Source organism: Phalacrocorax carbo, chromosome 6 (genome assembly GCF_963921805.1).
Source record: "Phalacrocorax carbo chromosome 6, bPhaCar2.1, whole genome shotgun sequence".
Classification (NCBI taxonomy): Eukaryota; Metazoa; Chordata; class Aves; order Suliformes; family Phalacrocoracidae; genus Phalacrocorax; species Phalacrocorax carbo.
In genome coordinates, this window is record NC_087518.1 from 21,422,814 (window position 1) to 21,439,084 (window position 16,271).

A 16,271-nucleotide genomic window follows, 5' to 3' on the forward strand; every position below is an offset into this window, starting at 1 on the left:
TTATATTTGATCATACATTCTCTTTTCTACTATGCCATCACTTAGAGTAACAAACTAACATCACCAATGCTTATCTAAAACACAGAATTCCTTCAAAGTTCTCAACCGAAGATTTTAAAATTTTGATCTTTAGGCATTTCTTCAGATGTCTGATAGCAGGGCCAGACCTTAACTGAAAAACTTTCTAATTCTAATGAGATCATGCTTCCAAGACAGTTCTCAGTTCTGACTAAAACAGTTTAGCTTCATTTGATTTCCTTTAATCCTCTATGATCAAGACACACTTTTTTTTTCCCTTTCCCTAAGCTTCATATGGACCTTTATAAGTTAGGGAAGGGGGGCAGGGAGAAACCCAAAGAAACCCCAGAATCTTTAATAATGAAATGGTAAATATAGGGGAAAGGCCAAGCAGTATAAGTTACTCCTCCTTATATCAGGGCCAATCCCATTCACCTCAGTGCCACTGGTTTTCTTCTTTACTTATTCAACAAATATTTTGGCTAAAATTTGGAAATTTCAAATTTTTTAAGTTTACTCAACTAGCTAAACAAACCTAAAATCACAAAATATGAGAACAGTCTCCTTTCTTAAACTTTCAGTTCAGAACCAAAGCTGAAAAAGCTAACAAGTCTCATAAGTTGAATACAGTTAATGAAGATGATAAAATTTCAAACATTTTAATTTACAAAAAGGATCCATCCAAGTTCGGTTTAAGAAAATATATCAGCTTCAAGGCAACCCTGAATTCTCACTTGTTATACATCTTGCTTTGCATCACAACTACATAAATGATGAAAAAAAATTACATAATTAGCAGTAAAAATAAACTTATGAAACAACTTTTTAAAAACAGAAAACTAAAACACATTGAAAACTTCATAGATTTGTCATGGCCTTTGAAACAAAAAGTCTTACATGAATGTTAAATTTAATCCTCTCATTATCCTCCATGTAAGGATATTCCTACCACACCTCAAATCAAAACTGAGAGAAGAAAAAAGCACACAGCTTGACCAAGATAACAAAGCATAGACTTGTTTTTATCCAAGACAGCTCATACAATAAAAAAAGGAACTGAGTCTTAATATATCCCATGGCTAGATCTGCATCATCTGCAGCAAAATATGCTTTAAATCAAGAGCTTTGCTACAATTTTTCAAAAGGACAGACGCTTCTGCTCTGCCACCACAGATTTTTAAATGCATTATGAGATTTTAAGTCTCCCGATAGCTTATGAGGATTTGGGACACAATCTGTAGTTGAAAAAAATAGAAAAAATCAGGTATGAAATTAAAATTCCAATTTGGTCCAATTTTTATCTTTAGATAAAATAATTTTAATTTTTGCATTTACTTCATTTAGAACTGTTAATATAACGGAGCTTCAAAAAATTTGCACCATATCCTTTGTCTTGTGCTTTAAAAAAACCCACAAACTTTGTAGCAGCAAATATCATTTTACTAACTGGCATAACAAACTTGGTGGGATTTTCTTCATTCATTATTATGTATGTATTCTAATTATTTTAAAGATCAATTACTTTTCGGTTTAGTATTATTTCGGTTTAGTGGTAAAATGTAGCTATTCAACTATTTACAGTACTGTTAATAACGATTATGTAGTTTCAATTTTACTCCTTCGATGTCTCCCTTATATTCTGTATTATCTACCTGAATACAGTACTGTTTTATTTTAGTTCTAGTGTTGCCAATTCCTACAATATTACTTTTTGCTCATGGCTTCTAGTGCTTTTCTTTATATCCCAAATACTAGAATCATGCACAATTTATCTCCTTAAACAATGTTCTTGTCCTGAATGTTACAGAGGAAACTTGAAAAGGTCAAGCAAATCTTCAGCTTCAGGAAACTCAAAGGAAAAAAAAACTAAAAACCTCACTGTTGCATTATTTTCTCAAATATGATACCTTTATGAACTTATGCTTTTTTAAGAACCAGATTCTTCCTTGTGAATAGATTTTGAATTAATGTAATTCTTTCACCAAACCAAAAGCATAATTAAATGCTTTTGATAAATCCTACAAAGGATCCAGAACACACTCTCACTTCAACAAAAAAAAAATTGTCCTTTCTCCATATTGCGTATTTCACAGTTAAGTACCATATAGCAGCAAAAGCAGATAACCATGCCTTTTTTTCTCCCTCCTAAAAGCTATGAAAAATATTTTCAGTAAAATGGCGTATGCCTCATGTCATATTTGTCTTTTTCATTTGAAGATTTATGCTCTTTCTATACAACTTAGCAAAAACACGTTGGAAACTTACTGTGAATCCTGAACTACAACTTCAAAGCAATACTGAGAAGCATACCATCATACCAAGAGCACAGTATAGAACAACTACTTTGCAGAAAGGAAACAGGAAAAATGGATTGTGGAGGGAAGAAGAGTATGTTCATAAGACCTTTTCTATAGCCCATGTTTTCCCTCAATCTTGATAAGGTTAATTTTTTACTGTTTCTTAACTTTATCCTCCAGAGAACAAATCCTTTGCATAACTGAGTCACTGTAGTTAAAACTGCACTATGAAATAACGACCTCTGAAATATTTTCTGAAGTCTTACTCCTTCGATTTTTTTTTCTTTTAATGGGAACTGGTAACACTGAAAGAATCTTGCAAATAATTCTGAAGTGATTTTAACAAAAGGAGTTATTTTAACACAGCATCTACAGTAACTGATGATGTGGCACAGAAACTTTTTTTTTTTAACTGGCAAATCAGAAGAGAGGCTAAGGCTATTATTTTGCTTTGCCTTCCCACAAGGCAGCTCACCACAAAATATGGCTTAGAGAGATCTTTTGTTCCTCCAGCTGTGTTAGACTATTTCTCAGATGATTTCACCAGCACAATAACTTGCTGCCATCTACAACTTGAGCTTCACAGACCTCCAAAGAGTAAGTTTTCTCAGTAAGCAGGAATAAAAACAGATTGTCTTATTTTTACAGTTAAGACTGATTCATGCATGTTATTTAATTTTTAGCTTTCAGCTAGTAAACTGCTTACAAATACAGTTAACTAAGCCTTGAGTTTATTACAGATGGTAGAGAATCATGCTTTTAAGATTTCCTGTTTTCTTTCAACTTTGTAAATATGCAGTTTATCATATTTTGTGCATACACCTTGCTTCCCCCATTATCAAGTTTCACCTAACGTGATTCATTGTTTTAAAGCTAGTTAAGTTCTTACTAAGACTTCTTCATTAAATATTTCTATCTCCGCATCTCCGCTTTAAGACATCACCTGCAAGCCTGGTAGGACAGCTACATTTCTACCAAAAATGCACTCAACTACAGCCAAGGTATAAGAAAAGTCCCCCAAAATACCAGCTCCTCTCTCTCCATAAAATCAGCAAGAGATTTTGGTACCTATTACTTATCATTCCATTTGAAGTTATGATAGCACTCTACCTGTCCACCTGGCAAGTGGATCAATTGCATGAAGGCCTAAGTAAGCTTTTTCCTCATACTGAGCAGGACTTTCCTGAGTTGTTCCTCCTGGTTTCTAGGGACTATTGTGGCACTGTGAACCACAATTATTAATTGGAAATTTTGTGACACCTAGTAGAAGTGCTGAGAGAATAGAACTAGAAGGTGAAGCTAAAGTTCTGGACTGAAACTGAGAGGGAGGAATGGGAATCAAAAGGAAACAAAGAACACGAAATAGATTGTATAATACAATAGATTGTATAAGAATGTGTTCACAAAAAGGCAGAATCAAGTAACAGAATTTAGAGACAGATTTTATGTAGGTAGACACTGCCAGCTCTGACTACAAGTATGGTAATAAGGTATTCTTTCAATATACACTGCCTGAAATCTGAAAACCAGTTAATTCCTCCTGGATCACAGTATTGCTTCTCAACCCAGCAAGGGCCTGCAAAGTTTATCAGCATAGTACATTTACACAATGCTTGTAGAGTATAGACATATGCTCTCTGTGTAGACATATTTCTTCCATTTACTTAGATTAGCTCAGACACCTGATGATGCTATAAGGATATGGACACTCTGGCTTTGCTGAGGACCCATCTACAGTGGGGTTCTAAACAACTGACTCCATCCAAACCTGTTTAAGATTTTAATCAGTTATGAAACTTGATTAAAGGAGCATTCAAATACAAATGATACAAAGTTAAAATGAGAGTTAGACAATACCACAAATTATTTCACCTAGTCATTGTCACACACGGGCTGTGGTCAACACAGGAGGATTATGAGGATGTATTAAATTCCATGATTGTTACTACTTTTTTTTTTTCCTTAGGATTCTCTCTCTCATTCAATTTGTAGAATACTTCATGCATTAGGAATTAATCACCACTATGAAGCCTAGGAAATTAGCATCTGTAAATCTTATCTCCTTTGTTACCAATTAATTGTTTGGTAAAAAAATATTAAGAGCATCAAGAAAACAAAGAGGGTCCCCTGAAGAAGAAACATGAATGACATTCTAAAAAAACCCTGAGAATATCTGCTTTCCTCTGCCTCAGGGTTCCCACACTGTATTTAAGCAAAGTCTCTTAAATTTTTTTAATTATTTACGCACTTTGACCTGCAATGTTACATTTCGACTCATCTGTTGTCTAGGTTGAACAGCTTGGCATGATTCACAACTCTAATTCTACCAAATTATGTAGTCAGAGGAACCCTATTAAGTGCTCTAAAATGTTAGCCTGGCTTTGAGAACCAGAAATTTGACATGCAAAATTACTTGTTTTTCACAACATCAGTACTTCACATCAGAAAGGTGCTTGGAAGGTTAATTAGTTTAAGTCTATAAAGAACATACGATTACAGAAGCACAGGAAAGCTATAAAGCTTTTTACCAAGGAAAATTTTACATAATGTGAGGTACACAGTGGTTGAATTGTATTTTATTTAATTGACAGGAACAGAAAAAATTTTTTGTCATCGCTAATGCATTCTACTGTCAGCCATGTTTTGCAGAAAATACTAGAATAAAACAAAATGCCACAGAACATACAATCACCAATGTCATGTAAATTTCTATTTTACATAGAATACAGTAAAAATAATCTTTCCCACTGTTCTATTTAAAGGAACAACCCTGCAAATACCTCACCTTAGCTGACAATGTATATCTTCGACAAAAATAACTTTAAAAGCAAGGACTACAGACATAAGCCATGGCTTGGATGCTAAGTAAGACTAGCAAATTTCTTCACGAGGAGTGTAGTACAACATTAACTTGGGTTATTTAGAGAGATGCTGGAATTCCACACTTGAAAATTTTTCAAGGCTCACCCAGACAAAGTCTAGGCTGAGCTAATCTATAGGTAGAGCTTCCAAGAGCACCAGGCTGGACTACATGATCACCAAAAGTCCCTTACAAATAAGACTTCTATGATTCTATGATATTGACCATGCATCACGTGTGCAGTGCAAGTTCATAGACAGAATAACTAACACATTTGCAAAAAAAGTTTTCACCTTGACAGAGTTTAATAAGGCCAGCTATGTGTTTCCAAAGGTCTGAGGAAGAAACATTACTCATTTAAAACTAACTTGTAAGGCTGATACTTAACCCATTACACTGGAAAAAATGCAACATCTCAAATGTCCAACAGAAACCCTGAACTATACCACTTTTTACACAGATTCCTTTTGCAACTTCTCTGTAATAAATTAAAGTGAGAAAGGAATGAAGACTGGGATTTTTTTTCTACTCCCGACTGTTATGGTACCCTTCAGTAATAGGCACAGCTACAGTAACAGGTAGAAAGCTGTTCTTCGTCTTAAGTCAGACAAGAAAGCTTATCTTTACTTCAAGGATGGTGTATTTCTTTATGGCTGTTCTCTTGGAAGATACAGATTAAAACTTGGTGTTGCTAATAATGTTACTGACAACGTTGCAAAAAACCCAACCCATTATTCTATCTTATATTGCTGCTTCTTAAAGCTGAAATTTATGTGATTTATTTTATGACTATTTAATAAACTTATTTTTCTTCCTCATCAACAGGATACAAGATACAAGTTTAATTATGGGGATTCTGAGCCAGCTATCAATCATTCACCTCCTGTGGTCTGCTATGGTCTTTTGTCAATATGAAGACTATGATTTTGAGGACGAATATAATGAGGAGCCAGATCACCAACAACCGTATTATTTTAATTCAAATACACAAGCTGAAGTGCCCCACTTTCCTTTTCCAGTTGAGTGTGCCAGAGAATGCTTTTGTCCACCAGCTTTTCCATTATCAATGTACTGTGATCATCGTGAACTTAAGACAATACCAAATATACCTAGTCACGTCCAACAACTTTATCTGCAAAACAATTATATTGAAGCTGTGCCTACAGGACCATTCACTAATGTTACCTTCTTAAGGGAAATTAACTTCAGCCGCAACAAAATTAAATCTCATATGATTGACCATGGTGTTTTTGCCAAACTTTCAAGCCTAGTGCAACTTCATTTACAACATAATGAATTAGAAGAATTTCCATTCCCACTCCCCAGCTCTCTAGAGAAACTCCTCCTTGGTTTCAATAAGATTTCTCAGTTATCTGGAAATGCAATGGAAGGATTACCTAACATAACTATGCTTGACCTTTGCAATAACTTTCTTGACGACTCGGTACTCAAAGGAAAACCCTTTTCAACCATGAAAAATTTAATGCAGCTCAATTTATGCAACAACAAATTACTGACTATGCCTCCTGAACTACCATCATCACTTATGTATCTCTCTCTTGAAAATAACTCAATTTCTTATATTCCAGAAAACTATTTCAAGAGACTTCCAAAACTCATTGCTCTAAGAATGTCCCACAATAACCTGCAGAACATTCCACACAACACCTTTAATCTACCTAACCTTCTAGAACTTAATCTTGGGCATAACAAATTGAAACAAGTATTCTATATTCCAAGAAGTTTGCAGCATTTGTATATTGAAGACAATGACATTGAAAGTATGTTGATGGCTGTAATTCTTTAAAAGCAAAAAACCCTTAGATTTTGGTGTTGGTTGTGGGTGGGGGACAATTCATCTTATTTTCCATCCAAAATTAAGAACTTTTAGCCTACACCTATCAGAAACATCTCTTTTTTTGCATCCTTGGTTTCGAGGACCTGCCACCTTACAGCTTCTTAGATTATGTATAAACCAAGCATAGAATCCAGCAGTCATCCAAATTTACATGTTGTTCAAGAGATACTCTGATGTCCTTAGCAGAGAGGTGAGCTTAAGCCATTAGTGTTCTTAACTAACCTGTTCACGTGGCACTGACCCAGAGCTCATACATGCCACTTCTCAGGAGCAAATGCAGCTATGTAGCTTTTGATCAGGTTACGGTACAGAAAGAATATCACCCCATTTTCTTCAAGATGCAGTATAAACATATCCTTAGTTGAGACCAAACCAGTGAAATTAGAAAAGATTTTATTTTTGCACCTTATCCCAAATTTGCAATTTTTTGTAAAATTCAATACCAATTTTTCATATAACAAGCTAAAACCTTTTTGAAAATTGCTTCTGATTAGGCGATTGATAAAAACATACAGAGAAAAGGATTTATGAAAATGTTCCGTTCACATAAAATAGTAATTACAAATTGTATGGTAGCCATATTTATTTTTTGTTTACTCTACAACCTTATACTTCACAAAGCTCAAAATTGTTGTTACAGTCACGTACAAAACAGATTTAAAACACAGGGAAGGATTATATTAATGCTGTGCACAGCAAAAATATTTTCCATTTCAAATTTCAAAACATTTAACTTTCACAATAGGTCTTAAATATAACTTCTCTGTATAATAATTAATATTTCTCTCTCTCTTACAGTCATAAATGTTACTTTGATGTGTCCATCTATTGATCCAATGAACACCAACCAATTAACCTATATACGGGCGGACAAAAATAAGCTTACAATTCCAATAAGCACATATGCATTCTTTTGCTTCCCTCACATTCGAACCATTTATTACGGTGATCAAAATGTTAATGCCAACAAGTCAACGCAGCTAAGAATACCAGTGTTTCGACGATTTTTAACAGCAGAAGAATATGATGAAGCAAGGGACAATCATGAAACACATGATCATGAAACTGAAGAAGATCATGAAGCAGAAGACAGCTACTTCCATCCTTACTTTCAGTGAAGCAATCATTGTTAATGAGTATACATGGAAACTTACTTAGTTGTGGGGGATTCTAATCCATTTTAGAATAGTTGAATCGTTTGGGATATTTAAGATACACCTATAAAGTGCAGACAGGATTTCAGTGTAGGTAAACGTTTATTATTGATGTAGTAAAAAACATAATACTAGGAACAAAGCTCACTCATCTCAGCATTAGATAGCACTCATATATATAACCTGGGTCAATGATGTCCACCCACCTCAGGTGGGCAGCCTAAGTTGAAGAAAATTGACCTCAAAAAGCACCTATGTTCTAAAGTGATTCAACCTGCAAAAATGACTAAAACACAGATCAATGTCATGATCAATAGGAACAAGTGGATGAGGCCAAAAACCCATACAGCTATACACCCTGCTACTGACAGCAGTAGAAAATAGACACACTAGAGAAAAGAATAGGAGGGTAAGATCACAAAAATACTTCCACAAGGTTCCTCCACATCTTCCAGAAAGACAGATCTTTCTTCTTAGTATTTCTAATTGGACAGGAAAATCACAAATTATGAGTTTCAAGTCTTCCTTACTATGTTTGCAGTGTCCTGACAAGGTGTATTATAATACTCACTTCTCAGCTTGTACCTCTGTCAAAGGAGATTTTAGATGATTAGCAATATAGGCAATAAACTACCTTTTGTCAAAAGTCTTAGGGTCCATGGAAAAAGGATGTGCATTAATACAACTGAACCATTAGCATCTACATTCTACCTGTGCTTTAGTCTATACTACTTTAGAAGGCACCTAAAAATGTAATGTAATCTTCCTATTAGAATTGTTCATCAAGTAAAACAGGTACAAATAGTAGCATTGCAGGTTTTTTAAATTATTCATTTAGACTATTCCTCTGCATAGCTAACACCAGTTAGCTTATTTTGCTTTAAAGTAGAACAAAAATTGCTTTAAGCAATCTAAAGAAAAGTACTATCTACTATTTAAGCTATGCAAAGTTTTTTATTATGTCTTATGCCTAGAAACAGATCCACTACAGAGCAAGATAGTATTATAGGGCACTTTACTGCTTTTGTTTTATTTTTCAGCACTTTTTTCTGTAAATCTTTGTTAGCAGTGAGGAAGAATCACCATTTTCAACAGCAAAAACCAATTAATGCCAAAAATATAACCGTATATCATACTACCAATTTTACATTATACTTTAAGTGTGGAAAACTAAAAGGCTATATAAAAATTATTTGAGCAAATTTGTATTAGAATTTCTAAAATGTGTCAGACAGGTTTGGTTTTTTCTCTTACAACCTCAGTTATTTTTTGAAGCCCATCTTAGTATATTCTGGCTTCTGACGCAAAGACTAGAATTTTAACAAAAATGGAAAAAACATAATGATACTATTTTTTAATTAAAAGAATTTCCTCATAAGGCCATAAAGATAACCCTTAAGAACAACTGGTTGTAAAAATTTGTGGATACAGAAATTATTGTATCTTTCTTCAGTTGTGGGTCTTAGGTCAACTAACTGAAGAAATTCTATTCTTTCCTCCTTCCCCTTTTTCATATCTACTTTCTGATATAATATTCATGGCAAAATATTTTATGGTCCCCTCACAAATTTATAGCACAGCAGAATTTATCTTCTTTTTTAAGAAAAAAGTTATTAACTTTTATCAACCTCAAGTACCTCTGGCTTCATGAAGGAGAAATATATGTATACATTCAATACTTTATGTATACTATACTCTTATCACAAACATATGCACATTATATATACATAAATTTAAAGATAAATATCTATTACTTTATAGTTTTATCAATATAGAATCATAGAATCATTAAGGTTGGAAAAGACCCTTCAGATCATCGAGTCCAACCGCTAACCTATCACTGCCAAGTCCACCACTAAACCATATCCTCAGGCACCACATCTACCCTTCTTTTAAATACCTCCAGGGACGGAGACTCAACCACTTCCCTGGGCACCCTGTTCCAATGTTTGACAACCCTTTCGGTGAAGAAGTTTTTCCTAATGTCCAACATAAACTTCCCCTCGCACAGCTTGAGGCCATTACCTCACGTCCTATCGCTTGTTACTAGGGAGAAGAGACCAACCCCTGCCTCGCTACAACCTCCTTTCAGGTAGTTGTAGAGAGCAATAAGGTCTCCCCTCAGCCTCCTCTTCTTCAGACTAAACAACCCCAGCTCCCTCAGCCGCTCCTCATAAGACTTGTTCTCCAGACCCTTCACCAGTTTTGTTGCCCTTCTCTGGACACGCTCCAGCACCTCAATGTCCTCCTTGTAGTGAGGGGCCCAAAACTGAACACAGTACTCAAGGTGCGGCCTCACCAGTGCCGAGTACAGGGGGACTATCACCTCACTGTTCCCGCTGGCCACACTATTCCTGATACAAGCCAGGATGCCATTGGCCTTCTTGGCTGCCTGAGCACAATGCCGGCTCATGTTCAGCCAGCTGTCAACCAACACCCCCAGGTCCTTTTCCTCCAGGCAGCTCTCCAGCCACTCCTCCACAAGCCTGTAGCATTGCATGGGGTTGTTGTGACCCAAGTGCAGGACCTGGCACTTAGCGTCGTTGAATCTCACACCGTTGGCTCCAGCCCAATGATCCAGCCTGTCCAGGTCCCTCTGTAAGGCCTTTTTTCCCTCCAGCAGATTGACACTTCTACCCAGCTTGGTGTCATCTGGAAACTTACTGAGGGTACGCTCAATCCCCTCATCCAGATCATCAATGAAGATGTTGAACAGGACTGGCCCCAACACTGAGCCCTGGGGAACACCACTTGTGACTGGCCGCCAACTGGATTTGACTCCATTCACTACTACTCTCTGGGCTTGGCCGTCCAGCCAGTTTTTAACCCAGCACAGAGCGCACTTGTCCAAGCCGTGAGCAGCCAGCTTCTCCAGGAGAATGCTGTGGGAGGTGGTGTCAAAGGCCTTACTATAGTCCAAGTAGACAATGTCCACAGCCTTCCCCTCATCCACTAAGTGGGTCACCTTATCATAGAAGGAGACCACTATCGTGAGGCAGGACCTCCCTTTCATAAACCCATGCTGGCTGAGCCCAATCCCCTGGTTGTCCCACATGTGCTGCATAATGGCATTCAAGATGAGCTCCTCCATGACCTTTCCTGGCACCGAGGTCAGGCTGACAGGCCTGTAGTTCCGCAGATCCTCCTTCCCACCCTTCTTGTAGAGGGGCATCACATTTGCTAGTTTCCAGTCATCTGGGACCTCCCCGGTTGACCAGGACTGCTGATAAATGATGGACAGTGGCTTGGCAAGCTCCTCTGCCAACTCCCTCAGTATCCTCGGGTAGATCCCATCTGGCCCCATGGACTTGTGAACATCCAGTATAGTATATTAACCTTAGGGAACCTTTATTACTTTCCATCTATTTCAGAGTTTAAGTATAAGAGAACAGTGCACAAATGCAAATCTAAATTAATACAATCATTTTTGAAAGGCCTGCTCAGCTTTAAAAATGAATACTTCAAATATAGTATTTTATATTTTATCACAAACTTTCTGCTTTTTGAAAACATTTATGAAGCAAAGCTTAGCTGTAAAGTAGAATTGAAGATATTGCCATTGTCGAAACTAGTTATATACATTTCTTAAAGTTTAAATATAAGTCAAACTGATAATTATTGAAAACTTTAGAGCTCTCACTACATTAAACTCATTCAGATGGAACACAAGAACTGTGTTACAAGCAGAACCATCATAACTCACTTTTCATGGGAAAATATCCTACATGTAGCAAATATAATGCTATTCTTTAAAAAAAAAAGACTTTAGAGTAGCATTAAAAAAGAAACTCAAATATAGAGAGTAACTAAAGAGAAATAGAAAAGAGACATCGTGATGCTGCTATAAATCTGTGGCTCACCCATGCATTAAACACAGTATTTATTTCTGAGCCCTTCAGGTAGCTATAATCTCTACATTCAGCATAATCAGAAAAGGATCAGAGAAAGGTAATATGGTCCCAAGGTAAGGAGTGGCTTCTATATAAGCAACAAGGAGTAGGCTAAAACTCACTAGTTCAGAAAAGAGATGGCTAAGGGGAGATACAGGTAATACCCACAAAATTATAAGTTGCATAGACAGCATGGGTCCTGGGCCCCCCAGTTTAAGAAGGATGTGGAACTGCTTGAGCAAGTCCAGCAGAGAGCTATCAAGATAATCAGGGGACTGGAGCATCTGTCTTATGAGGAAAGGCTGGGTTTGTCTAGCCTGGAGAAGAGACTGAGGGGCGACCTTATCCATGCTAATAAATATCTGAAGAGTGAGTATCAAGAGGATGGGACTGGACTCTTTTCAGTAGTGCCTAAAGACAGGACAAGCTGGAATACAGGAAGTTTCACCTAAACATGAGGAAAAACTTCTTTCCTGTGAGGGTGACAGAGCAGTGGAACGGGCTGCCCACAGAGGTTGTGGAGTCTCCTTCCCTGGAGACATTCGAAACCCACCTGGATGTGTTCCTGTGCCCCCTGCTCTAGGTGTGCCTGTTCAAGCAGGGGGGTTGGACAAGATGATCTCCAGAGGTTCCTTCCAACCCCTACCATTCTGTGATCAGCTGCTCTAGTAGAAGAGCAAGGAGTCATCAAATGAAGCTAATATGTACAGGTACAAACTAGACAAACAGCAGTTTGTAAGTACTGAGTAGTCAGCCCATCAGACTGCATGCCTGAAAACACAGTGGATGCAGCAGCAATTTTATATGTGGTTTCAAGGGAAGACTCGATAACTAATTGTATTTCTTGGAAGAGATCCATTATAGGTTGCTAAACAGAAAGCACCACAGGTACAAGAGCGCTGAGCTGGAACTAGCTGGAGAATGGAAGAACATTTGGAGACGAGAGACAAGAATCATACATGCTTGTTTGTCCTATTCTCAGTCTTCCAAAGCCCTTGCTTATGGCCATAGTTGGAGACAGGATATTGTAAACTAACCTTTACTTTGAGTTCCACACCCAGTTCTATGGTCTTACTATCCTGGACTATGGTAACATGTTGGTGTTGCTGTTTATTAATAAATGCTTATTGCTTTGATATAGTTGAATTTTAAACTTTTTTTTGTTAAGCATTACCAACTACAGTTATACGCCAAAGAATATTCTAGCTCATTAAATTTGGGAACTGCATGTCTACAATACTTCATGTTGCAGTGTTCTATAGCAAACACCCTTACTGATTCAGGTACACAAAGTAGCCTAGTCATGTAAGTGTGCAGTTCTGTACAAATCAAATTATACCACTATATAACCACATAGAATTTGGTCTCAAAACATATTTTCCTCACATTTGCTCTGGCATTCATTTTCAGAAAATAGATTCATAAAGATGTATTAAAATGCTATTTATTTTATCAGTAACAGCAAAACCTAACAAGTATCAAACAGCTTAATTAGTTCGTTTACAGCAGTCAGTAAATACAGACACAAAGCCTGATCTGGTTTATGACACTGTCTGTATTAGCAATTAATGTGAAGCACTAGGGTGGGTCAGTAGAGCAAAACACTTGTGATGAGGCCATGGATCACTCTTTTTTGAGGGAGAGGAGCTTTACTTCAGACTAGCCCCAGCCGCTAATTAAAATCCTTTAGCAGCTGCAGCACATCAGGTGCACCCCTGAATACATACATCTTCTGGTTTGTTACCTACAAAAAGAGTAGTCTACATACTTCAAAGAGCACTGTGATGTGAATCAAGGTGCAGTAAAATTTGGTGTTAACAGGAGATTAGCTTAAAAAATGCACTCCTGATCCTAATTAAAACAGTAACAGAAACATAACCAGAAACACAACAACTGAGAAAAATGAAATCTCAGTTCTGCTTTCAGCTTTGGACAAACTATTCTGAAAAAACATGTTTTTCAAGTCTTAACTGTGTAAACAAGGATGGAACCTTCTTGAACGCTAAGGTAAGGATTATCAGCATTATCCAGAGTACATAATAGTTAGAAAGGTTGGAATACAGCACTGTAGAACATCTTGATACCCATGTACACCTACAGGGGAAAAGCTTCACAGATTTCTGGAAAACAGTTATGAGTAAACTTTAATCCACAAAATCGAAGTGCTCAAAACTAGAAAAAACTGAAACAGAATTCCCTCCTCCCCCCAAAAAAAAATCTATACCACAAGAGGCTATTGTAAACATCAAAATAATCAAAGAGAAATAACAATAGTTTGATCCACCTGACTACATTTCTTCCTTCAGCTTCAAAACAGTGGGAGTATATTTTGCCTTTTTCCAATTTTTGTTGGTGGTGGTATTTAATACTTATAAGGCTTAGATTTTGAGATACTTCAGTATTTTGCTAATAAAAGTTACATAGATTAGGAAAAACTCCTTAGTAGAAAACAGATATTTTACATTTCGAGTTTTCTGACTTCTTTTAACATATCCCTGTTCCACTTTTAAAATATGAATCCATTTCCTTCATTTCCCAACTTGACCATTACAAGCAATAAACATAGGAATTTCCTACTGAAAAACACAAGTACATGCTATTTTTTAACAAAAAAAATTATACACAAAAAAGATTTCACAGTCATTTTCCAATACTAATGCAAGAGTACGAACTTTCCAGCTCTAAACCAAATTGTGTATACACAGTTGGAAATTCTGGAAGTCAACAAATATACACCTTTATCATATAATGTTTTAAGTTATTTTGTCCAAAATTTATACTTTTGACAACCTAATTAATTTAAAAGGAAAATATACAATACCTTAATCTCATAATTCATTGCATCAGTTCATCTACAGAGAAAAAAATACCAGCCTTCCCCCTATTATAAAGCACAACATATGGAACATATAGATAAATATGACGACTAGCCATAATCACAGAGAGTAAAGTAGATGCTATGAGTAACATAAGGAACAGATAACTGGAACATAGAAACAAAACACTTAAGGCCAATGAATCTTGGAGCCCTGACTCTAGCATCCCTGTAGACATAGTAATGACTCTCAGCAGATGATGTTAAAATTATAATGAAGTAATACCAATTCAGGAAGGAATTTGAAGCAATTTTAATAAATTGAGGCAGGTTGGCTTTGATTCAGGATATAACTGGTGATATATAGGCAAAGTTCAGGCCAGCATACCTTCAGAGGGGTCTGAGTAAATAGCAGGAAGTATTATTACTCCAGTTACCATTTGTATTTGTTAACTGTAGTTTAATTTCTATTTACTACTGTGTGTCATTTTTAAAATGTGCTTTATTCACAGTAACTGATACAAGGAGTCTCTTTTTCCAGAAATGCAAGGAATAAAGGTAATTTCTTCAGCTTTAAAAAATTCTGATTATAAATCAGAAACATATGGAACAATGTTCATACAATCAGTAGATCATTTTTCAGCTGGTGGCTCTAACAGTGACCTAAACTTAATCTAATTCACTTAGCCTTGGAAATAGTTGCAACTTTTCATAAAAATACTGGAGGTACTTATGTATAACTGTTTAATCTCTGGTACTTTTTTGGTCATTCTGAGTCTTCAGGAATGTTCTAATCCTTCTCTGTAAAACTTAATGACCTTTTTTTTTACATTTAATACTACCTCCGAACCCTCCTCCACTTATCAAGGATGCTGAATTTAAATATACTTTGCTTAATATGACACAAACACTCTCCTACCGTATCACTTTCAATGCAATTTCTGTGCACTGCTCACAAACAAACCAGGAGACTGCTTCTTCCCTTTTGGGTACCCAAAAGGTTCCTCTCTTTTTGTTCCCAGAATGAATGCAGCCCCAGCATAAGCACAGATATTAAACTGCCTTAAAACTATTTTCACACTCCTGTATCAGGATCTCAACAAAAAGCAGAGGGGAATGCAGGAGTCAGAGAAGTTCCATATCACACATACACATAGTCAAAACGTGCAGCTGCACCATCAAAGAGAGAAATGTAATTTTAGAAGGTAAAATTAATCAGGCCACACACAGTCAAGCAGAAAAAGCCTGTATTTTAGAAAAAGAAAATGATGTAGAGAACAATCCAGAATACTTAAGTTATTTATTTCCGGTTTAAAAAAAAGAAGAAAATAAAAACCACAGACACAGACTTCAGCTTTAACATCACTTCATGCCTTTGT

At 36.3% G+C, this 16,271-nt stretch overlaps 2 protein-coding genes across 9 annotated transcripts in view; one reads left to right on the top strand and one right to left on the bottom strand.

Moving 5' to 3' along the window:
* Nucleotides 1-16,271, bottom strand: part of CENPP (centromere protein P) — a 169,264-nt gene that overhangs the window by 117,972 nt on the left and 35,021 nt on the right. The window lies entirely within an intron of this gene.
* On the top strand, nucleotides 6,023-8,151 carry OMD (osteomodulin). The gene is made up of 2 exons (XM_009513609.2): nucleotides 6,023-6,956; nucleotides 7,832-8,151. Exons 1-2 carry the CDS (start codon nucleotides 6,023-6,025, stop codon nucleotides 8,149-8,151), a joined length of 1,254 nt encoding a protein of 417 aa, XP_009511904.1.